Genomic DNA, 24213 nt, shown 5'->3' with positions numbered 1-24213 from the left:
ACACAGCCACAATCCGTTAATACGTCTTATAAATCCAATCAATCTTAAGTATTCCTCAAATCTAAAGTACCATCTAACACTATCCCAAGATTCGGTTGTAATATCACTTTTGCCATGTTGCGAATACTGTGTCCTTCGTATACAGTACATTTTTTCCATTGCTATTGTAAAAAAGTTATTAAATTATAATCTCTATGAGAATGAGTAGAAATCATTTCTAAGCGGGCACTTCCTGTCATAGCTTACTCTTTGTGAAAACTCAATGAATTGATTTTTTTTTTCTTTTATAAAATTTCATTACGATTGTATGCGTTTGCCAGCATACAAGCAGATAAGCTATTTAAAAAAATTTTTTTTTTTTTTTTTTTTTTTTTCTAAATTCTATAGAGAATTCTTATTATGTTGTTGATATTGTCTGATAACCATTGATACGCCAGCACACATACCACAGGTGAGCTTATATAACACATAAGCACTAAAGCAAACGAATACAATTATAATCTTTTTTATAATTGAAATGGTTTTGTTTAAATTGCATTATTTGAATAGAATTATCTGTTTAAATGTAACGCTTATGTATTGAAATTTCTTTTCAATGCAAGGATATACGTAAATATAAAGACCAAATCTACACTTGAATAAATGTATACTTTTCTTACTTAATACCTAGGATTAAGAATGTTTATGAAATGTCAACATTTCAATTAAAGTAAAGAAATAATGAAACAATTACTTTTAGAGCGAATTTTGGATACCCGCCAACGCATTAGAATGGAGCGGGAAAATCCTTGATTAACCCTCGGCGGGTCAAGTGAGAACGATCGGCAGCATATTTTCATTTTTTCCTTTTTTCCGGAATAAAGTCAAACTTTGTCATGTATAGCATAAGTAGAATGGTTTGAAATGCTACTTAGATCCCGAAAAGAGTTCTTAGAATATCTTTATTACAACAACAAAACAAAAAGTTTTTATACCCCACACCACTTTTGGTATAAGGTTGTATTAGGTTTGCGCGGCATGAGATAGGTTCAGAATCACTTTCTAAATCGATCTAGGCTTACCTCTCCGCCTGCTTGTCTTCCCTCTCTTGTATCTAATCTACAGATTGTAATTTTTGAGGTATTTTAATGAAGCACTGACATGTTTTAACCCAAAGATAAACGCTATTGAAAATAGGACGAGCCGTGAGACTTTTTCATCTGCTCTTCACGTAGGGCGTTATTTTGAAAGGCCATTACACGTATAATTATATTAAACGAAGTGATGTTTTTACTCGTTGACATATGCTAATAATATAATAAAAATATATAGTAATATAATATATGAGATATGCTTGTTTAGACCATCAACATCTCTATTTGATTTGATTTCGCCAAACGATTGCAAGAAGATAAGTCCACTGAGATATTTATTTTTTTTACACCTTTCAGACAAAAGAGCAACATTTCCAAACACATCGAAAATAACAATAATTGGAGTTTTTACTATTGTTACCTTTGGTTCATCGATTCTTTTCCACCTCGTTTAGAGAGAGCTTTTTATTTTCATAAAATTTCATGATAAGTTCAAGTAGAAAAACCATTATTGCTATAGCAATGCCCAAAACCCATATCAAAAGTATTCCAGCAAAATTGGACATACTTAACTTAATTGGCCCCATATCGTCTATATTCGAGTACATCATAGATTCAATTTGTTTCTGCTTCTTCAAATCCATAGTATTAGCTACAATCCGCAATTCCCAATAGATATCCAGACCAGCCGAATGCCAATTATAGATTAGCTGATCGAAGCGATCTAGCATAGGCCAGAGACGTTTCGTAAATGCAACCGTGTATTGAAAATATAAATCTTCTTTCATTATTCTTAAATTTTCAATACTTTTTGAACTTAAATAATCCCCAATCGCATAATGACCTAAAAATTAAATATTTTATGAATTAATTTTTGAAAATCTTATAAACAATTTGGCGAAAAAAATTTTCCTACCAAACGGTAATCGTTCCAAAGTAAAACCCATATCCAAACGATTTTGTGACATTTCAGCTATTTGTTCATCGTTGTAAAGATGGAAATTTTTCATTATCGCCATTGTAAGTTCCTGATAAGGCCGAATACTAGTTAAAAGAGCTCTCAGGTAATGATTAAATAAAATTTACGTCATCAGCATTACGTATACCGTAAACCCATCCAAGTGAGTTAGCCGTCCATTTTAAATTGTGCGAACGTAAACGTTCTACGGTATCAGCTGCTTCTTCATAACTTTATATTTATATGTAGGTGAATGCAACCATGTGATAAGGTAACATATACGAATTTAGGGTTTTTCGAAAAACATACCTCGGTATAGTCAAAATGCTGGCCAGTCCACCACCGTATATACTCGTTATAATGATATCATTTAAAAAGTATGTAAACAATAAGCCTCGTAAAGTTATAGATTGCACACATTCAATTCCCGCTTGAGAAACGAATAATTTCAAGGTAGTCGAGTAACCGAATTGAAAGTTTTGATACCAACTGCGGGATCGCCCAACTACGGTATTTTCAAATTTGTACATAAATATTAAAGCTAGCATTTCTAGTATCAAGTAGATAATAATAGCCAGCCAGAGATTGTATTGAAATGGTTCCAGCGGTAGTAACCAGCTGGCCAAACGCCTAAAATTTTTTCACTTATTAATAATTCAATAAGCTGTACTACAAGATATTACTACGGACGTTACCTTGGTGCCGGTGTTAATAGAGTTATTCCCGACCGTACCAAATACATTGACATATCTAGGAAAATGTAATCAATGTCCCTTGAATTTATATTCAAATCTTGATTACAAAAATATATTTAGAGATATTAAGTGATTAGTTACCAAGAATACATTGCTCCTACGGAAATGTCAGCTGCACCTTTAATTACCATACCCAAGCTACCTTCGCCAGATATATTGGGATACACTTCGCCCCAGTCATCAGCTTCGGCTGACCATAAAAGAGAACCAACCAAAATAAAACAATAGGCAAACAGACATGATATCATATATGTGCCCATAGTTATGAAAGTGGTCTAAGTCAAAATTAAAAAAAAAAAGTGAATTTATCAATTATTTCGCAACATTTTATTTGAGATTAAATTAATTCAATGTAATTTTTACGATATCGTTAAATATGAACCATTACATAGTCGTTGTAATTTCAACATTATATGGAATTCATTTAGTGTCCATTGTGAAAGTGATCAAAGTCAAAAATTTAAAGAAATTATATGAATGGCGCGTGGCCCTCTTTAACAATAAGAAGACAAATGACAATCACTCAATAACAGAAACGACAATACATATGCAGTGTACCTATCCATTTAGTTCTATTTTGAAAGAACATGAGTTCAGTTGCTCTCTATAATAATATTGGACCGATAGACTACAAATGCTTGGTATCTCGTCATTCCTTTATACCCAATGACCGCGATTTTGGTTGATAGAAATGAAAATAAAATATCAAATTACATCTATGACCCTGAGCGTTATTATGAATTGATAGAAAAGTGTAGGAGAAGAAATGCATTTTCGGTAAAACGAATGCCGAATGTCGACGACATCACTGGAAGGGCCAACGGCAAGAAGAGTAAAAAATACGAAGGACGAATCTGCTTCTTGACTGCAAATTCAATGCATGTGGTTCTTGAAAAGTGGACCTTATAAGATGCTCTATAACATTCCTTTAGATGACTCTATACTCCTGGTTTTGGATATTTCACTTAAAAGAGGAAGACCAAAACTATACGAAAATATTAAATTATTCCATTATATGCCGCCACTAGATAAGTAACGGAAGAAAAACATAAAGATATTGTAGGTTTGTTGCCATACATCCTCCCCGGGTTTTCAGCAGCATTTTAAGAACCTTAAAACTTCGTTATGCGAAAAGCCTAAAATTGTAAAAATTTACTATATTTTAAAAATAATTAATAAATAGTCATGAATTATTTCTAATAAAACTTATAGCTTTTCATTGCTTCAAACTATTTATAGTAAATTCAGTTCATTGTGAAAATGGTCTAAGCCAATTCAAACTTTAAAAACAACATTTTTGTATGAAATCTACACAAAATTTCATATTCATAATAAGCTTCCATTAATCAAGACTAATAAAATACTAAATTAAAATATCGCATAATGTAAAAATATTTTTTGTTTTATTTAAATGCAATTCGTTAAATGTGTCGAAGGAAGAAATACATGACTTAGACCACATTTATAATTATGGGCACATTTGATGCGGGCCTGATATCATATATGATAAGTTAGGTAATAATATACATGATGAAAGAACTTAAAAAGAAAGTTTTGAAAGTTACAAGACAAAACCCATACTACACCTTTCCCATTGCAAAAATAAGAGCTGACCAAATAGGGTTGTCATATCATTCATTAGACTCATCACTACGAGATCACATTTTTGATTAGAAAACAATGTTGCTGATTGTCGGTCAACTTCTTGTTGATCAAATAAATGTTTAAAAGGGACTATGGTAAATGCCTTATTCTGATCTTTCGAAAACTCTTATCATTTTATAAGTAATTATGGGTATGTTGATGAGTAGTATTTGGATGCTTCACTTGCCAAATCGATTGACTCCATTTTTCGAATTTTCTTCAATTTTAATATTTTATTATATCTCTAATAATATTATTATTAGATAAATTCGTTTTGAATATGTAATAAGACTAAAAATGGATTTAATCGATTTGGTAACTGAAGCATCCATTTATGAGTAGATTTGTTTAGCGATTAATTGATGGAAATGGTTAAATCTACTCAGAATTTTAAGTTGATCAAGAAGTTGATCAACAGGGCTCCCACCTAGCCAAATAGATAAGAAATGGGAGATGAAATATAGGGAAAACCCGAGATGAGATTCTTTACAATCATGCAAAATCCGATTACCAGAGTTCGCGGGTTCAAATCTCAAGTGCGGCAGAGTTTTATTTGGTTGCACCCATAGTGAATGCTTAGCCAGTAGTAAAGGTATGCCATTCACCGATTAGACATGCACCCTCTAAGCTGCGTCCGCCCTATTTCTTTTTTCTCTTCCATATCTCTTCGAACATCTGAATGCGATGCGTATAAGAGGTATTCCCTAAATGATTGCTTCGTCTCTCATGCATATTTTTAGGTCCCGCCATTCCAGTCGGATGTGTACAAACTTTCCTATTGTCAGATGTCCTTACAACTAAAAAATAGGCATAGAATCAATTTGAAAACCGAAACTCACTGCTATCAACCAACACTCTGCAGTTGTATAATTCACAAAATGTTAAGATCGTTCTAATCTCGGTACCATCAATTAGCACAGCACCACTTGAGTTGGAACCAAAAGCCAAATCATAGGAATTATTCTCATCACTAACGTACTTTACAGATGAATAGGGCAAATAATCAAAACCAGTTACCACAATTTCTCGTCCTTGTAGGTTTTTAATCTTGTCCGGAAATAAATTGTTTTTGTAAATAAACTTTCCGGATGAAGCATTAAAAGTATCCAGCTCATAAAACGATGCGGAAGCTTTACTTTGCAAACCTTGAAACTTGTTGGTCTTTAAATAAAATATTTGCAAATCAATGCGAGATTGCTCAACCAACAATACACCAGATTGTTCTGCAATGTAAAGCAAATAACAAAAATAAAGAGAAGTTAATTTGATATAAGAAAAAAAAAAAACACTGTTGCTTACCCCTAAAAAATTTATGTTTGCATAAATTTTCATTTTGTATACCGAATACAAAACGATTTCTCTTTGAGCGCCATACAGAATAAATACTGGCGTTTAGAAAAGCCTCGACAAAAGGCAATATATCGTTTTCGAAAGCTATGAAGCTCTAGAAGTAAAATTTAATTAATTATCAAATATATGAGACTACTTAAGCAATTTTCTTTATTTTCAATAGTTTACCTCGCAATGTGATTTTTTGATCGACATAGTTAACTTTTCGGTTAATGCATTGAACTTTAAATCGTTTTCTGAAAATTGTTGTCTTTGTTCTGAAAAGTTTACGATATCTTCGTCAAATGTTAATTCCAGACTTTTTAAACCGATATTTATTATGGCGTAATTGTTTATATGGGATATATTCAGTTGAAATTCGACTTTGGGATTCCATATGAGGCATATGGTCGTCTCATGCAGATATAATTGAACTGTAGAAATAAATTTTGTACGAATCATAAACGAAACTATACATAACCTGTCAAATTATCTCTGGCCACCCGTCTTATAGTCTCAAGCGACTAAAACTAATTGTCAACCGCTTTATTCGTTGTGTCCATAATGCGGGACACTTTCGTTCATGCTTTTTGAAGTTTTCTTTTTACAACTAATTAAAATCCATCAATAAAAATTGTTCAGTCGCAAGCGCTGAATCTTTCAATGAAACGATTACAGTTTTCTAGCACATATATCGAATTCTTTGGCTGAACACTTACTTATTATCCGGTTGGCTAAATAGTGGGATATGTTGCCACTGACTCTGAATTCGTCCGATACCGGCAATTGATGTTTACAAAGGTTAGCGATAGAACAAGGTGATTATTTGATCAGTTTCTTCCAAGAACATAATTTTTACTTATGCAACAATATATTTTGGTCTATGGCTTTATACTTGCGAATCTAAATATATAAACAAAAAAAATATGAACAAACTCAGCTGTGCCTCTCTATTCACAATTCTTCATTTAAGCGAGTGTTATAAGTGCAAGGGACTCTAATTGTAGTCCCCCCGAAAAAGTTTGTAACTCTATCGCATGTATTTTCAATCTGCTTTTTGTTTTCAAAACCGTGTGAACCGAAAAGCATTCTGCCCGCATGCTTCTCCTTTTCATTTTTTTTTTTTTTCTGGTTTTTTTTTAATACGATCTATCACCCAGGGGAAGTCCTCTCATCGTGTAACACGGTGACTGTCAGAGAGAAGAGATGAAATAGAAGGAAACAGAGAGATGGAGGCCTCAGCCTAGTGGATATGTGCCAAATCGATATGTATTATGCTTTTACTGAGTAAGCACTCACACTATAGGTACGACCAAAAAAGGTGTTCCCATACTTGACGTTTGAAAATACGAACTCTGACTTGGTAGTCGGACTTTGCATGATGGTAAAGAACTTGGTCTCACCTTTTTCCTATTATTTACGTCAACACTTCTAGGACAATTAAGCTCAACAAGCCCCTACAAAAGAATGGACCGATGTTTTCTTTTACTTTGTTTAGCTTCTAACTCATTCCACTTTTTTTTTTTTATAATAAATATATGTATGGATGTCCATACAAATGGCATTTATTATGCGTACTTCGCAGCTCCATGATTGTTCATAGAGCGTATTTATCGCGTAAATCAAATAATGAATATGTTTGAGTTACGACGTACTTATTGAATTTATTACATTTGACCAGAGTAACATGTTTCTAATGATTTGCTAGAATTTAAAAAAGCGCAAAACACGTCGATTCAATTCTCAAACTCAAATACTTTTAATGCCAAGCGAGTAGTGCTAGATATACTTTCATGAAAGTAACTTTTTAAAAACTTTTTTACAAAGTCTTTACAGAAAATTATTTTATTATATAATTATCTTTAAATAATGTTTATCTTGCAATTTTCTTTATATTATTTTGTCCTTTTTGGCCAAGAAATGAAGAAATTTTTATTAACCATTTCATTGAGTTTTTTCATAATTTTTAAAAGTTTTTATAACAATGTCATTGCATAAGAAAAGTACTTTTAACTAAGTAGGTAAGCAATGCTATTCCTAATTGGAAAAGTAAAGACCGACAAAAAGAAGAAAAAACTCAAATAATTGAGTCGTTGTAATCACTTCTTTACACAAAAGTAAAACATTTATATTTCCTTTACTTAATGTATTATGTTTTTCCATATAGCAAATATATACTGACATACATGTTTGCGCATTCATTATAATAGATCAAGGAAAAAGTTCGTGGCGATTTTCACTAAAGTTCCTATCGATCAATTCTGAACGCTTTGACGCAATTATGCGTTCCAATTGCATTAGAGAATGAGATCAACCGTCTGACCAAGTTGGAGCAGGTGATTATGCAATCCAACCCCAACAAACAATCCATTCATCCATTGCCATCCTGTCCACACTTTCGTCGGCCTTGTGCTGCTGGAGTCTTTCTGGTACACTATTGTCCTATACGACCCAGCTTTCATGGACCCCCACCAATTTCTTCAAATATAACTTGATTTCGTTTCCTTTTAGCGATGATTCGCAGATGAAAAATCGATTCCCTAAATGTTCTACTGTTAATTCATAGGGTATCTAAATACCGAGTTCCTAATGAAAACTATTCAAAACTGCTTTTTAATCAAGACTAAGATCTTTTTAGCAACGTCATAAGTTGATATATGTTAGTATTCCCTTCTTGTCAACGATTGATTGACCAGCAAAGCGTTAGCGTACTGCTGCTTTTAATAAAGAGTCTTCTCCATGAATTCCGCAACTTTTTTCCACATACACACTCAATTAGTGCCGTTGACCTCTGGTCATGTTTTTTCTGTTCAACTGAAAAGTCATAGCATGATAGATTATAGTTTTTAACTTAAGCACAAATTCTCTTAAAATTGACTCGGATGACTCTTACAACCATTCTTCGTATAACGCTATACTTTAAATGATCGTTGGGGTGAAAAAACTATATTTTAAAAGAGTGAACGAATGAGCAAAAATGTGGACGTCATGAAGTCATTTTTTGAGCCCCCCGATCTCCAATAAAAACATTCTTACCAAAAATAAACCTTTATATGAGAGCGAGCTCTAATTTTTAATAAGTTACGAAATTTTCAAACTTGGATTATAAAGACAAAAGGTATTCAAAGTTCGGGCGATGCACGTCTATATTGTTCTAATTTGTTCTTTGCGTTATAGGGCCGATATACCAGCAAACATTTAATTATACCGCGTCTGCAAAGTAGTTTCCGGCTACCTCGAGTAAAGCGCAACTTATGTGCTCACCAAGGTGTCTTCCGATAATAATAAATTCATACAAATTCATAAATTTGCCACCCAAACACTTAATAAAGAGATAAAGATATATTTTGTAAACATTTATAATTTATAGTGACTTAAGCTTCTGCCTGCTCCACCGCTGGTCAGGTTTGGGTTTTCACCCTCGTTCCGATTAATTTATCGAAATTTCCCCCTTTTTGCTGAATTAGTTGAAAAGAAAATAATTAAAAACAAGTTAGAAAATCATTTTGGGCTGAGGTCGAATATTGCATACACTCCGTCATTAACGTCTCTATCTCTGACCTTTTAGTTTACTAAAATATAAATGGCATATGTAAACAAATTAAACCACCACGTCGTGACGACCACCATAATTAATTTAGAATTAACATACTTAGCTTATCGCATTTTACTTTCCAAGTCCTTTTATGTGATACCCATATATGGTACCCTTTTATGCGATGCACTAAACGTAGAATATTTCAGCTTTCTGTCTTTCATAGGTTGTAAGTAATCAGCAAAAATCGGCAAATTATTGCTTGGAGGAACCGAGTTGGGATCAGTTTACAGTTTATTGCGGACATATGTTCTAACCAATTTGGCCCAAGTTTCTACTAAATTTGAAGTCTCGCAGACGGACATACATGGCTTAATCGCATTAGCATTTCATGTCGATCAAGAATATATATACTTTATAGGATCTCTGAAGCTTTTTTTTGGGTGTTGCAAACGTTATGACAAAATCATTGTATATCCCCATCTTTTGGGGGTGTGTGAGAAAAAAGAAAATATTTTTCATTTATTTCATGGATTTAAAAAAGTTATCGGATAACTAAGATCATGTGCTTGCTTGTTTTGAGATTTGAACCTGCGACCTATGAGTTGCTAATCGCGACTCGCGAGTATTAAAGAAAGCAGTGGACTTGTAAGCCCAGCCATATAACGAAAACATTGTTATCTTGTAATTTAGCATTGAATAATATCTCCTGTAAAGCTATTGTAAGTAGCGTAACGTGCATTGTGTGATTGAACATTTATTTGCGAAAAACATTGTTTAATGCGTGGAAAATGTATTGTACACAAAATTTTTGAAAAAAGGTTGCACTTTTTCCCCACTGTCACCATATCCTATTCTTCAAACTTCAAAGTCAACTCAAACATCAATCTTGAGTTTTGAACGACACACTGCAACAGATACTAATGAACGTTTGATAAGCAACTGTGGAATATGTCGAAGTAGACGTATGCGTTAATGTTTGATATATAGAAAATGATGAGGAGTGTTTGAGTTTCACCTTTTCGAGAGTTAGCGACGATATAAATGCTAAGGTCGGAATTAATAGAGCTTGTACTCTAAATAAAGTAGCGAGCACCACGTTTATAAGATTACAAATGACTATCAGCGGCATGGTTAGCTGAATAGATAAAAAATGCGACTAACAAACTAGTGTTCGCGGGTTCAAATTTCAGTACGCAGCAGAGCATACTTTCACGTATCTGTAGTAAATACTCGGTCGCTGAAGGCGTAACACTCACCGAATAGGCACTTACGTACTAGACTGTGACAAATCCCTCATTTCTTTGTCACTATTATCACCTATAGGGAACATCTGTTCCCATTAAAAAAAAAACTAACAACATATATAAACAAATCCACAATAAGTTTGGAGTAGATTTTAATGAATATTTGAAATAATAAAAGAATTTTTCTACTTAAAAATAAAAGCATATGTACACGCATATATGTATACGTTTCACAATACAAGATTTATATAAAACTTAAGAGTTATATTCAAAAAATCGTTTTCCGACAAGCCCTTGTTTTAATGAACTGGAACGCGGAAAATACATTTTTCCCCAGAGGCATATTATATAAAATCTTAAGGCACTTACGATTTAAACGTGTAAGGAATTCGATTTTTTTAAACGCCCCAACCTTTTTTTTGTATAACGCCTTTAGTTACAAGCGAAGGCTTGCGAATTTAATTATGTAAGGCAAGCGAATGAGAAAAGAAAAGCGGGAATGAATAAGCGCTAACGGTTTCATCAATGATGAGAAACCTACGTCATCTTTCTTATACCCACCACTGTAAGTTGGGGTTACACACATTTTGTTTTTTTCCATTAAGTATATAACACCCAAAAATAAGCTTCAGAGACCCTATAAAGTGTGTTCTTGTATGTGTGTATGCGTTGTGTGTGTTGTTGGTACTTTCCTAGTCGCAAAAATTAAGATATCGACTTCAAATTTGGTAGAAACATTAGAAGTATCAGGACGCAAGTCAGTATTGAAAATTGACCAAATTGGTCGGGGCATAAGCGCGCAATGTAGCGTAAACTGAACGAACAACAATTTTTGGACTTTGCTCATTACTCGGAAATTATTAATGTTAGAAGGCTGAAATTTTCCACATTTAAATCGGCCGTACCCACACAATTAGAGAGAAGAGATGCGAGAACGTTTAAAACTAAACGAATTTTAATATGAATAATTTGGATACCGTAATTACTTTTTCCTTAACCAGGGATATAGGTGTCAAATAAAAGAACTTGGAATGAGTGGAATGTGAAAAACATAGCATAATTTAGTCAGCCAGGAAAAAATTCCAAAACTAACGTCTTAAAGCGTCTAAGGCCATCGGCTTTATTGAAAACTCTACCCCACTTGAAATTCAAAAGCACGACCATTGAATTGTTAGCAGAGATCCTTTGCCTACTCGGCCACTTAGGCGGATATGCCATCTTATAGATTTTAACCAATCGTAATATTAACAAAACTTAATTGCAAGAGTGTCAGATATGCTCCCATTGAGAAAACAATATTTCAGAACAGAATTAAAAAATATCACGCTTTGCATCCATAGAGCAATTGTTTACACATTTCTATGCGTGATTTGGTGACAAGAATTTGAATAAGGGAATTTTGTAAATTCGAAAGTTTTGTAATAAATGAGGGCAGAGAACGAGTTTTCGCCTCCTTCGCCTCGTGTATTTTTTTTTTCATATTACAATTCACATTTCGTTCGATAAGAATCGGATTCATAGAAATCTTACCGATTCTAAAGTTTTCTAAAATCTCTGTTATGGCGGCAAAGAAAACATTTTTGCTTCCTTTCGGTTGGAAGCTCTCATTTATTTATATCAACTGTTATATAGGAAGCAAAAAAAAAAAACCTGTTGCCTTAACAACATCTTTGGAAAATTTTCAATAAAAATTTAAAGGATTTCATATAACCAAAATACAATTTCAGGGGAATTTGAAAATGTAATGGAAACATTTTTCTTGTTTTTGCTGACGAGTGTAAGATTTCTGTAAATAAAATATTTGTTTACTAAAAAAAAAAAAAAAAAAAAAAATAAAAATTAAAAGGAACAAAATTATATCCGATCGTGACCGAATCTTTCCTATCCTTCACTGTTATCCTATAAAAGACAAAAAAAAGGTAACAGACAAGCTTTTGTCGTATAGGCTGTGTTGCGGGCGTGTTCTTTGAAAAGTTTAGATCACATCCAAGTTCTTTTGCAAGTTTTAAATATAGATATCCCATAATTTCGATTATGGGTCGATTATGTCTATTTTTGTGCAGGAACTACAGCATCGCCCATAAAATATACCTTCAGTTTTTTGTACATTGATCTGCTATGGCTAGTGAGCCATATGAACAAAAAATTTATTTTTTATTCCTTTCGACAAACAGAGGTGCTCACAGTTTCCGTGATGCTGTGGGTGTGTCCTTCAATCGATTTGGCCCGCTTTCAATACCAACCTGCGTGCAAGAATTTCGAATGTTTCTGTCAAATTTGAAGGCGATTGCTTCATTTTTGAGGCCGGGAAATACAGACAGATACAACATACAGGACAGAAGCACACGCTTGAATCGATTTAGGATTTGATGCTGATCCAAAATATATATACTCTATAGCGTCTCTGGGGATGCTTCCTTCTGGACGTTGCAAACGTTTTGACGAAATGAGTATGCCCCTCATCCTACGGCGATGGGTATAGAAAGAAAAAAAAAAAACTCCTTAAAATACTTGCATTTCGTTTTAATTGCTCACAACTTGTCGGCCAATTACGTGAACTTATGAAAAGAATAGAACATTAAACTACAGTCTGGTCGTTAAAAGAGTAGTTGCACAAAATTTAAACAAAAAGAACAAATAAAAAAGAAGTGGAGAAGAGTAAAAGAAAAATTCATAAAATATAAATAACCGAGCAAAAGGACTGCAAGAGCGAATGATTTAATAATTTGGCTACGAATGAAGCCCTAAAAACTAATATGAAAATTAAACTTGAATCATTTCATGAATATTTAAAGCACAGGTAAGTAACAGGTGTTCTTTGCTTAAGTGTTATTTTAATAATTTTCTATTTACATCACCTTTTCTCCCTCTTCTCAATGACGTTCTTTTTTTCTCTTTTTTTTTTTGTTTTTTTTTGTTTTTTCCAAGTTGCTGTTACTTTATATTTATAACTCAACAACACAATGCTTGTATTTTGATTTTTCAACATTTTTTTTTTAATTGAAGGACTCTCATTCCATCATTTTCTTTCTTTATCATAGCAGCAGCAGCAGTTGTATGTACACTGAATCCCTTTATCAACAAAAAACTGATTGAAATTATTCTCATATTTATGCGTTCGTATGGAGAGTGTTTGCGTTCAATTAACCAATGTTTTAATTTAATTTATTTTAATTTTTTTAAGCGACATCAGATTTCAACATTTGATTCTTCAATGAAACTTCTATCCAAGGTGATAGCCCGCCCGAGTGTGAAGAAATTCGTTTTGATTTGGTTTTGTTTTCGAGCGAATGCATATAAATCTATGACATGCTCTCTGCGATAATTTTATGCATAACTTTTAAAGAATCGATATTCGAGGAGAATGCCTACTAATATATATAACAAACAACTTTGAACGATTTTCTGTAATTTCGTTTGCCAGAGAAGTTCAGCTTCGTCACCTTGAGGTCATTGAACAAACGTTTTATAGTCAGTTTAGTTGAATTAAGACTTAATTTCCAAAAATCAAAATAATTTATATCTCCTTCCGCGACAATCACAATAAAAATCATCGGACAACCGCGCTAATATTCCCCAGTGAATTTAATAATCTGTTGATCAAAGTACTTGCAAAATGCTTGAATCCTTAGCTTGCAATCACTTTCCTACAATATATGAATCGATAATCGAATCAAGGATCAAAAAATATCTTATTCAAGCAAAAATGATAAGAAAATGCATACAGCTCTGTCGATTAGTGAATTCCTTTAATATCGATCATCATTAATTTTCATTTTGGAGAAAAAATGTTCACTTGCTACTGATAGTTGAAAAGCAGCATAATTTATTATACTTACTTTACCCGTTCGCCATTGTTATAGGATGAAGTCTGGAAGAAATATCACATCGTACCCTGCTTGGTTTAATAGTACCACAAACATAATGATCTCGGATTACCTAACGTCGTTTTATTTGCACACCATTCAAACTCAAGTATGATAGTAGCCCTTAGCGATGCTCGTTAGATTTTCACTCGTTTTGCGTACACACAGCAAAAGGAATTTTTATTTGAAAAACACCCGAGCCTCGTATAGTGATATCAAGTTTTTTCATGTTCGATTGATATAACTGCCACTAACATTTGGCAGGAGTTTCATGTCTTCCGGTTCGTTAGCTTATTAATTAAAACGAAAAGGCTATAAGGAAGAAGAAGCAAAGACAATCATGTACATGTACATGTGGGAAAATGTTCAAGCAATAGAGAAATACGTTTGGAAAGACCGCAATTAACAAATTTAAAATTTTTGCAGTCAAGAAATATCGGTAAAATAGTAATAATATTATATATCAACTAAATTTTAAAGAAATTTAGAGAAATTGCATTTATTGTTTTTGTCTTTTTGTCTTGTGCCCAAACAAATCAATTGTCATACCCACCAGTGTAAGATGGGTTTTGGGATTGGGACTCATTTTGTTTTTTTATCCAAAATATATATGACACTCTAAAGGAAGCTTCAGCGACAATATATATATATATGCCTGATCAGCATGAAATTCTGAGTTGATCCGTCTGTTTGCCTACGTGTTGGCGTGGTGTGCAAAAATGAAGGCATCAACTTCAAATTTGATAAAAGCATTTGAAATTTCTGCTCGCATCTTGGTATTGAAAATAGGACAAATTGATTAGAGCAAAAGCGTGCAATCGAGCGTAAACTAATCGCAAGTCAGTTTTTAAAAAAAGAAAATTTTTTTAATTTTTGCTCGTGAGTCGGGGATTATTAAAGAACCTTGAAACAGTCTATTCCTTAGGTCCATCGACCATGCTCATGCAATATATACCCATTTTAAAATGAATATTGCAGACATCGCGATTCTTCTTAGTAATACTAACGATATAGATTTAAAATAAAAGAACTTGGAGAGTAGAATGCGAAAATCATGGTGACGGGTGTGCGAGATTCGCTCCCCCGCCGAATATAACTTTCTTACTTGTTTTATATTATATCGCATCCAAGTAGTTAGGGAAATGCTATATAAAAGTGATGAGATCTCAAACTCATAAATGTTAGTCACAAGTAAGACAGGGATCGGAACGAATGAATATATAAAGGGGGATCGAAATCAAAAAAGCTCCAAAATTATTTCTTGTTTACTCAGAGTTTCTCTCAAAGACTTGAAGCTTAGCTTAGCTTTCAAGCTTAGTTAATATTGATTGTTAGGTTGGATGTGTGCATAAAAAAATTCCGAACTGAACTGGAACTTTCTCTGGTATTATAATTATTAGAAAACTTTTCAAGCACTGATGCCCATTCACTACTAATATCATGCCCCACACTAATAAGACTTTTTTGCCATCTTCGATCCATATTTATTGTTTCGGATCGACAGAAGCCATTGAAAAGAGCCTGTCGGCTGCTTTGAAGACGCTGTAGCCTATAAAAAATCACAAACCGAATGTTAGAAAAAACCAACTCGCAGGTATTAACAACAATTGCAGCAAATTCACGGATACGCATGGACGCGTGTTGTTAATATAAAAATTCCCTTTATTTTTTGACCAAAGATTTATCTTTTAGTAATTTTTATAGACAAATCATTAATAAAAACTTTTCATTGTCTTTCTTCCAAATTTTATTTTAAAGACGAAAATAATTTCTTCATTGTTTTGCATACAAATTCCTTGTGTACGACAATGAAAAACACTTACTACATTTATTCAAACAGATTCCTTTCTTGCTTACTATACATAAGAAAAATGAAGTTTAAACTTGAGCTGTAGAAAAAATAAACTAATTCTGATCGTCCTGCATTATATGTTAAACGCATGAAAAGAAATTTAAAACGAAGACATATTCTCGAAAGATCGTTTTCTTTTCTTGCTTCTTCCTTACTAAACCCTATCGCATAAAGTATATTAATTTTACGCGGATGTATATAACATCGTAAAGGACTTGCGGATGTGTATAACTTCCATTTATCCAGCTCTTACTATATCGAACGTTTCAGTAACATTTTCTGAATTGATTTAAGCTTATCTGTCTATCCGACGTCCGTCCACCCACATCTGTGTTCAAGTTAAAGGTCCCATTGTTTTAAGATATTTTGACAAAATTTCGTACGCCCATGTGTTTTGTTCCAAGGCCGAACACTCGTCAAAGTAAATTTTATTGAACCATTTTTGCGACCACTTTCCATATAACGACTTATTTTGAAAAATATTGTTTTACGAAAAAAAATCAATTTCTCAAGAAATATCGCTAAGTGATATAGTTTGGGCTTAGTAATTTTTAAACACTCTCACACACAACCGCACAACGCAAAGCTCCAGTTACGTCATTAATATTTTGTGACAAAAATGCATTGACAGAAGTAATTTGACATATAAAATAAACTCTATGAAATTTGGAAAACGTAGGTCTATTTTTTTTCAACCTTACCCCTTATAAACAAATGCTTATATAATGAGAAAAACAAATTTATGGTATTCAGTAACAAAAGTGTAAGAAGTAAAACCTATAACATGAATATTATTTTTTGCTAAAATTGCGCTCACACTCGTGACCACCACTCCATAAAAGGGCTCTCATAAAAGCAGTGCCTTCAAGAATGAGGTGTACATTCATTTTGTCGTCACGCCGACCCCATATTACAGGGTATGAAAAATTTAGTTAATGAACTTTTTTCATCTCCTTTTGGAGTAATGATGATGCGTATAAAAGATTCGGTTACGACCGAATATAATTTTCTTACTTGTTTTTCTTTTTATCTAAATTTTACATATCTTACTATCAGCCACTTCTCCAACTATAGCAATAGTGAGTGCTTGTATGCAATGATAATGATGATAACAATAATAACGACAACAGCTATTGTACTTTGCCATAACCTACGCAGTTAAGTAGAATAAATGAAATTACTTTATTTGCTTAGGAACGACATTTGTATACCATTCGAGTGAGAACGAAAGCGGAAAGGATTGAAAATATTCATTAACTAAATTGATGCAAAGAGAGAGAATGAATATTAATAGAGAAGCCACTCGTTCCTTTTGCTCGTTAGGTAAAAAGAGTTAATCATTAAGAAGACGGTAAATAATAGCTTTTTGTGTTTTTATATGTATTTGCTACGAACTCGAACGATTGATTTGGGTCTTATATGCCTGATTAACATAAATACATAAATTTTGCTATCGAAGACAACCTCTTGCTTGTTTTTAAACCTATGCCGGAGTACAACGATACACAAGCGTTACATATATACTCGAGCAAATACTTTGTTTTCGTTTACATCATTTATTGATGCATTGATGAAATACCAAACCATATGCAATCACTTTTCGCAAACCTTTGCAAGGATGTCTATATGCTAAAGCATTTCACGTGAGTGTAATATAACATCTGCTCCTTACTTAAATTCTTCAAGAAAGTGTCTTTCATATGCACTAAATATATAAAAATAAAATCAATTAAAATGTACACAAAGCCCACCGTTAAACACACGACACACTTCCCCTTTGACCCCGTCACTTAATTAATTATTATTATTATTACAAATTTAGCCAGAGAATAAATTCTAAGACTAAAGTCTTAAAAGCACTAGCATTACTAAGACTTTCAGTTTTATTAAAAACTCTACCGCACTTGAGATTTGAACCCACGACCATTGAATTTTTAGTCGAGACTCTTGCCTACTCGGCCACTCAGGCGGATATTAATTAAATAAAACTTGGAATTTCTTACCATGTAAACGGCAGGGATGGTAGGGGTTTCAAAAAATTACCCCTTAATGCTTTTGGTCAAGAAATTTTAAAAAACTTTCACTTCTTATACCTACTTGTGGTGCAAAAGTAGATTAACTTTGTCGCAGATGTGTCAAACTCTCAAAAGGTGTTGAAAGGCAGCCAGCCACCTTTGATTTTACCGATCGATTCAGCAAATGATTTTAATCTTATCTGTTCTTCAACCCAAAGGCAGCGAATTTTGGAGACATTTTTTGATGAATTTGGTTAAATTGATATATTTTGCTCCATAGATAAACGCTATTGAAAATTTTCAGATCGGACCACTTTCACGAAAATTTCTTATATAAACTTTTAGTTTGAAAACTCGTTATATAAATAACTTTTTTGGGATGTAGGGTATTTAATAATTGACCATGACTCACCATAGCGATTTTATTTGCTTTTCATGCAAAAAGTTTTTCAAAATAAGAAGTTATACACAGAGCGATCGCAAAAATTGACTGATCAAACCCATTTTCCGTAAAATTTATCTTTAGGCCAAAACAGGTCCAATTATCAAATTTAATGTAAATATTTGTCGCAGGGTATAAAAGCAAGCTTTGGGCGCATTCAAAATCATATATATGGATGGCCTATGCATGGTTGTATGCCCGTTTCCCCTTCTTCCTTTTTATTTATCGCAAAATCGGTCGAATTCGAAATTTCACTATATACACATGAGCTGGTGTGTTTAGGCAATGAATACGTTTGTGCATATATTCCTCCAATGAAATCAATAGCAAGCATTCGCGATCGTGTCAAAACAAAATAATAAGAGAAACAAATGAAATGAATTATGTTCGGTCTTGACCGAATCTTTTATACCCATCACTGTTATCTTAAAAGTACAAAAAAACTAAATTGTCATGCTCTCTAATACAGAGTGACCGCGGCAGACTTTTTCTATTTGTAACATAAAAGTTATTGTCGTTTGGGCGGATGGACGTCATAGACGTGTTCTTTCAAAGGTTTATTTCTTTTGCAAATTTATAGGCGATGTCTCCATTTTTGCGAACGGGAGAATGTTTATCACAGATACTATACGGTTAGGTAAACGGACAGATGAGCAGACGGACATGTTTACGTGCCTTCCTAATTTGAGACTGGACAAGAACTTATGGATTTTATGAGATTTTTTAGGCTTGCTTCTGCATGCTGTAAGGCCACTGAAAAAAAAATTAAATTCTCGTACACTCTAATGTGGGGTAAGCACGACCAATTTTTTACGATTCTGTATAATTTATGAACAATGAGCAAAAACGGAAAAAACTTTTTATTCCTGTTGAAAAACAGAGACGTTCTTAGCTTTCATGGTAATGTCCTTCGGCCCATCTGCCTGCAAGAACTTCCAATGTTCCTGCCAAATTCGGAATCAATAGCTTCAATTTTGCGGCCAAGAGAATGTGTACAAGAGATAACGGACAGACGGACAGACTGGCATGCTTAAATCAATTCAGAATTTGATGCCGAGGAAGAATATATATATATATACATATATATATATGTATATATATATATATATATGTATATATATATATATATATACATGCCTTGTGAGATTTCTGACGTGTGCTTCTAGGCGTTGCAAACGTTTTGCCAAAATGCCACTCCCTCTCATTGTCCGGTGATAGGTTCAAACGGCACTTTCGTAACGAGTGATATCTCTACATTATTATCATATTCTCTTTGATTTATTTCATTGAGAAATGTAATATGTATGCGTATGAATAATATATAAATAGAAATTTTATATACGTTAAGGATTCCCAAAACTATTGTTACGCGCATAGGTAACTCCAACCTTTTTCAAAGAGATTCTTTAATGTTCTGATTTGCTTTAATTAAATTAAAGTTAATTTAAAATATAAAAAAAACCCTAGTCGCAATGACAGACAATCGATTTTAAAGAAGGTCAATCAAAAAGCTACACAGCTGGATGAAAGCGAAAGGGCAGAATGAGTGGAAAGGGCACCAAAAATGCACAAAGGAACATAAACTATTCACCAAAACATTTCTCTCTGTTTTAATTAAATAAAAAAGTATTACAAGCAGAGGCAGGGGGCTGTTCATTTTCAATTCGTTGTCGAAGAGAAGGTTAAGAAATTCGTGGTAGCGAACATATTATAAACATGTACTAGTAGGCGTAAATATGAAAATATCAGCTACTAGCAGCATTTAAGAGAAGGCTTTCAAGAAAGCAATGAATTGCTACGGTATATAGTCAAGCGTAAGCAGAAAGACTGATGAGTTAACCTAAATAAAATTACTATGAAGCAACAAACACAATGGCAAACAACAACTACTAGCCAAGTAAAAAGTCACTAATATTTTCAATATAATGCGAATCAAATACTTAAAGTGACTGGATGTAAGCGCAAAAACAGTTGAGTTATCTCTAATGAAGATAAATTTTTTGAATCGCTTTTCTAATTCAGTTAAAAACTATTGCAATTCGAAACTGAAATATTCAAATTAATTCACAATCCATTAATGCTGGCTTAGGTGAAGAGAAAAAGCTGAAAATGCTATAATAGATTTGAAGTCGTTATTTACCTATAATTTTCGCAAAAGTATTAAGCACTTTTTAATTGTTTGCGAAAGAATACTTGGCTGCCCATGAATCTGTTCAGATCAGTGAGGAAAACTGCTCGAAAAGTTGAAAATTTTCTGATACTGAAAAAAAAAACAAAACGACATTATCAAGTTTATTGATTAGTACTTACGATGCGACGCATTTAATATACTCTTATATCCATAGTATAAGTATTAAAATTACTCATTTATATGCAAGTGTTAAGCTGAACATTTTTCAAATATTTCAAACAAAAGTTCTTGGCAACTATTTACGATGAAGAAAAACAAGTGAAAACACTCTAAGTTGCATACACATACACTTTCCATTCACTCACTGTTCACTGTTTATATGAAAATAAACTGCTTTATATTACTAAAATTTCTCAGCCTTCAATGTTTTAAGAGCTTAGAGATTCTTTTTTTTTTTTATTATAATTTTTTTTATTTTTTGGGTCTTTTGCGTTTTTTCCATTTTGTAGGCTATAGTTTTACTCTGCGAGATAAACGTTAGTGTTTTGCGAGAGACAAATATAAAAATGAGGAAATTATGAAAAATCAAATAAAAAATTTACTAAATGTTATAAAGTTTTCGGTTAGTTTGCGTGTTTAATTATACGTATTTAATCTCCCACTTAAGTCTCTTTCATTTCTTTCATTTATTTCCTTTCTTTTCTCTACCGCCAACTCATTATTTCAAATACTATGAACGCTTAACTTTAGCTTTCGCTGCGTATACATATTTATATATACATATATATATATACATATATATACATAGTTGACCAACATATTGAGTTTTGCTTTGGGGACTAGTTTCTTCTTTATTTTTTTTTTTTTATTTTTTTTTTTTTTTTTTAATTTCTTTGGATTTTTTTATGGAGCAAGCAGAAAATACACAACTAAGTACATAATCATGCTCATAATTCTGGCATTATGATTTATTATGCATTCTTATTGCTCATAAAGGTAGATCGAGTAATTAGAACGACTTTATTTTATAATTTACTTTTCCTTAATACACGATAATCACCCCCATTACTGTTGGATGAGTTTAACATTTTAATCCCTATTGAACGTAAACCAAAATGCATATTTTGCATTTTCGTTGGAAACGTTTATAACGTTTTGGGGTTTTCATTAGGTATGCGATGTATTCACAAACAATTGACTTAAACATACCCCTTCCGTCCATCTGTCCTTTGAAACCAACAATCTTATTTCAACTTCTGCACAAATTGGAAAAAAAAACGCAAACTTCAGCACACGATTGGTGGTTTATGTTTGTTGGTCCCCCACTCCAGGTTAAGATTTATAATATATAACTATAAGTATTGCAGGAGTAAAAGAAGTACCTTTAAGTACGACCGTAACTCATGCAACAGAGATTATTGGCTTTTTTTTTTTAAATGACCAATCATTCAGGCGATGTCATCTACTCGTGTTACGCGGTGAGGGTCGAAGAGAAGTGAGAAAAGGTAAAGAAATGGAAAGGCGATTTTGCGGCTGTGTGTCCTTTCGGTAAGTATTATGCGTTTACTGACCTCCCTGTAGCTGCGATTAAGGAAAACTCTGACGGTTTTCAGATTTCAAACCGGGAAAATTGATTTGTTAGTCTCGGTTGCTCAGACTCGGTTGGAAATGATTTCAAATGAGATCTAAAGATCGATTGGCAAAGTCAGTCGGGGAAAAGCGAATGACTTAAATTACCCACGAAATCCGATTTCCATTTTTCGTTCCTCTTTTTGTCGCCGCCCGGGTTCAAAGAAATTATCAGTAAGGTTTTGCTATAGAAGTCAGAGAATATAAGTAAGCAATTATTTGAAAGATAGCGGCATCCGTGATAGGATAGCACACAAAGAAATCGCATATGCTAGAAATAAGAAGTAATATATAAAATTAGTTAACAGAAATAGAGAGAAAATTAGTTATGGAAAGAAAATATTATGCTTTATAATGAATGAATGAAATTGAACAACAAGTGCCCTTTACAGTGTTCACAGGACAGCGTTAATAGCGGAGAGTATTATAGGGCAGTTGATTGCGCCGTAGGAAACATTCCGAATGTTTGCTTAAGTTAAGTTTATTAGGCGTGATCGAATTCTCATAATTACATCCACCCATTTATCAGTATTAACATATCTTCCCGTTTAGTCAAACAGCCTATGAGATGTAAATTCCTTATAAGGACATCTAGTATAAAGGCCAAAAGTTACCCCATCCGTTGTTAGGCAAGACAAAATAGTGGCAAGTAAATAGTGATCATATTTTAGGTCTTTACAAGCTTTACAAGAACTCCGGCGACTTGCCCATTATCGTCAAGCCAATCAGACTCATGAGTTAAGGAATCTAAGAGAGCATTAAAGGGAGAAATCACTTCACATATTTGCGTCTTTCTTTTCTTGTTTTGCTTAGTCGATGCCTTGAATAGATAGAAACTCGTTCATTGTCTGCAAAAAAATTCCCCTTGACATTTCGACTGCTTCCAAACGCACTCTAAAATGACTACCTTTGTCAAATGAATTCCCGCTGGGAAATTTAACAGGTTAATGTCTTGCCTCTTGATTTCTAAATTTTCTAATGCATTAACAGATAGATGTCTTTAAATAACATTTACGTTCATTTAAGAGCAGATTTTCAAACCGAAATACTTTAGTGTATCCCCATCGAGTTGACCGATGAGAGAATCATTCAAAAAGAATCAATGATTTTACGAAGAATTTGTAAATTTGACATGAGGTTTTCAATGTTAATTGTGATTTCGGTTATGGCATTATAAACTTTCTTGTCGATTTCCATGTCACACATACAGGCAAATACACGTCCAACACCATATGATGCATGTAAAGTGTGCGAGTTGGTTTCTGACAAATAAAGCAAGAGAGGTAGGCTATAGCATATGTATGTATCGATGATGATGTATATTCGACCATGCATTGCGGCGATAAAATTGCGGATTAGAGATTAAGTGCACAAAAAACGTATTATTTTGTTATTAATGAAATAAAACATTTTTTGAAAATTCCAAACATATTTTGTTGCTTATGTTATGATTTTTCAAAACGACAAGCAACACAATCTCCTGGACGATGTTTAACAATATTATCAAGAAAGTCATAAATTTGATCAAATAAATGTACTTTAGACGTTTCCAATTATCTGGGACATGAAATATTAAAATTAAATACAGATTCATAATGCTTTACCTGCCAGCATCACTTAGCAAAGACGTCTTATGCAGCTGGCTGTTGTCGAAAGGATTAACAAGATTTTTTAGAAAATTACCCAAACAGAAGGAATATAAAGATTAAATCTGGTATAGATGACCTGTTTTTAAAA

At 33.1% G+C, this 24213-nt stretch overlaps 1 protein-coding gene across 1 annotated transcript in view; it reads right to left on the bottom strand.

Moving 5' to 3' along the window:
• Positions 1-1501: 1501 nt before the first annotated feature.
• The window catches only part of LOC119636376 (ionotropic receptor 21a), a 38244-nt gene continuing 15532 nt past the window's right edge, over positions 1502-24213 (bottom strand). The window contains exons 2-10 of the mRNA XM_038031689.1: positions 5949-6193; positions 5730-5874; positions 5270-5653; positions 2868-2976; positions 2727-2804; positions 2341-2661; positions 2160-2262; positions 1990-2101; positions 1502-1917 (exon numbers count right to left, since the gene is read on the bottom strand). Of these exons, the coding sequence (XP_037887617.1) occupies positions 1502-1917; positions 1990-2101; positions 2160-2262; positions 2341-2661; positions 2727-2804; positions 2868-2976; positions 5270-5653; positions 5730-5874; positions 5949-6193 (1913 nt within the window). The remainder of the gene's footprint in view (positions 1918-1989; positions 2102-2159; positions 2263-2340; positions 2662-2726; positions 2805-2867; positions 2977-5269; positions 5654-5729; positions 5875-5948; positions 6194-24213) is intronic.

The sequence above is a fragment of the Glossina fuscipes genome, unplaced genomic scaffold (assembly GCF_014805625.2).
Source record: "Glossina fuscipes isolate IAEA_lab_2018 unplaced genomic scaffold, Yale_Gfus_2 28, whole genome shotgun sequence".
Lineage (NCBI taxonomy): Eukaryota > Metazoa > Arthropoda > Insecta > Diptera > Glossinidae > Glossina > Glossina fuscipes.
This window is presented reverse-complemented; position numbering and strand designations above follow the sequence as displayed.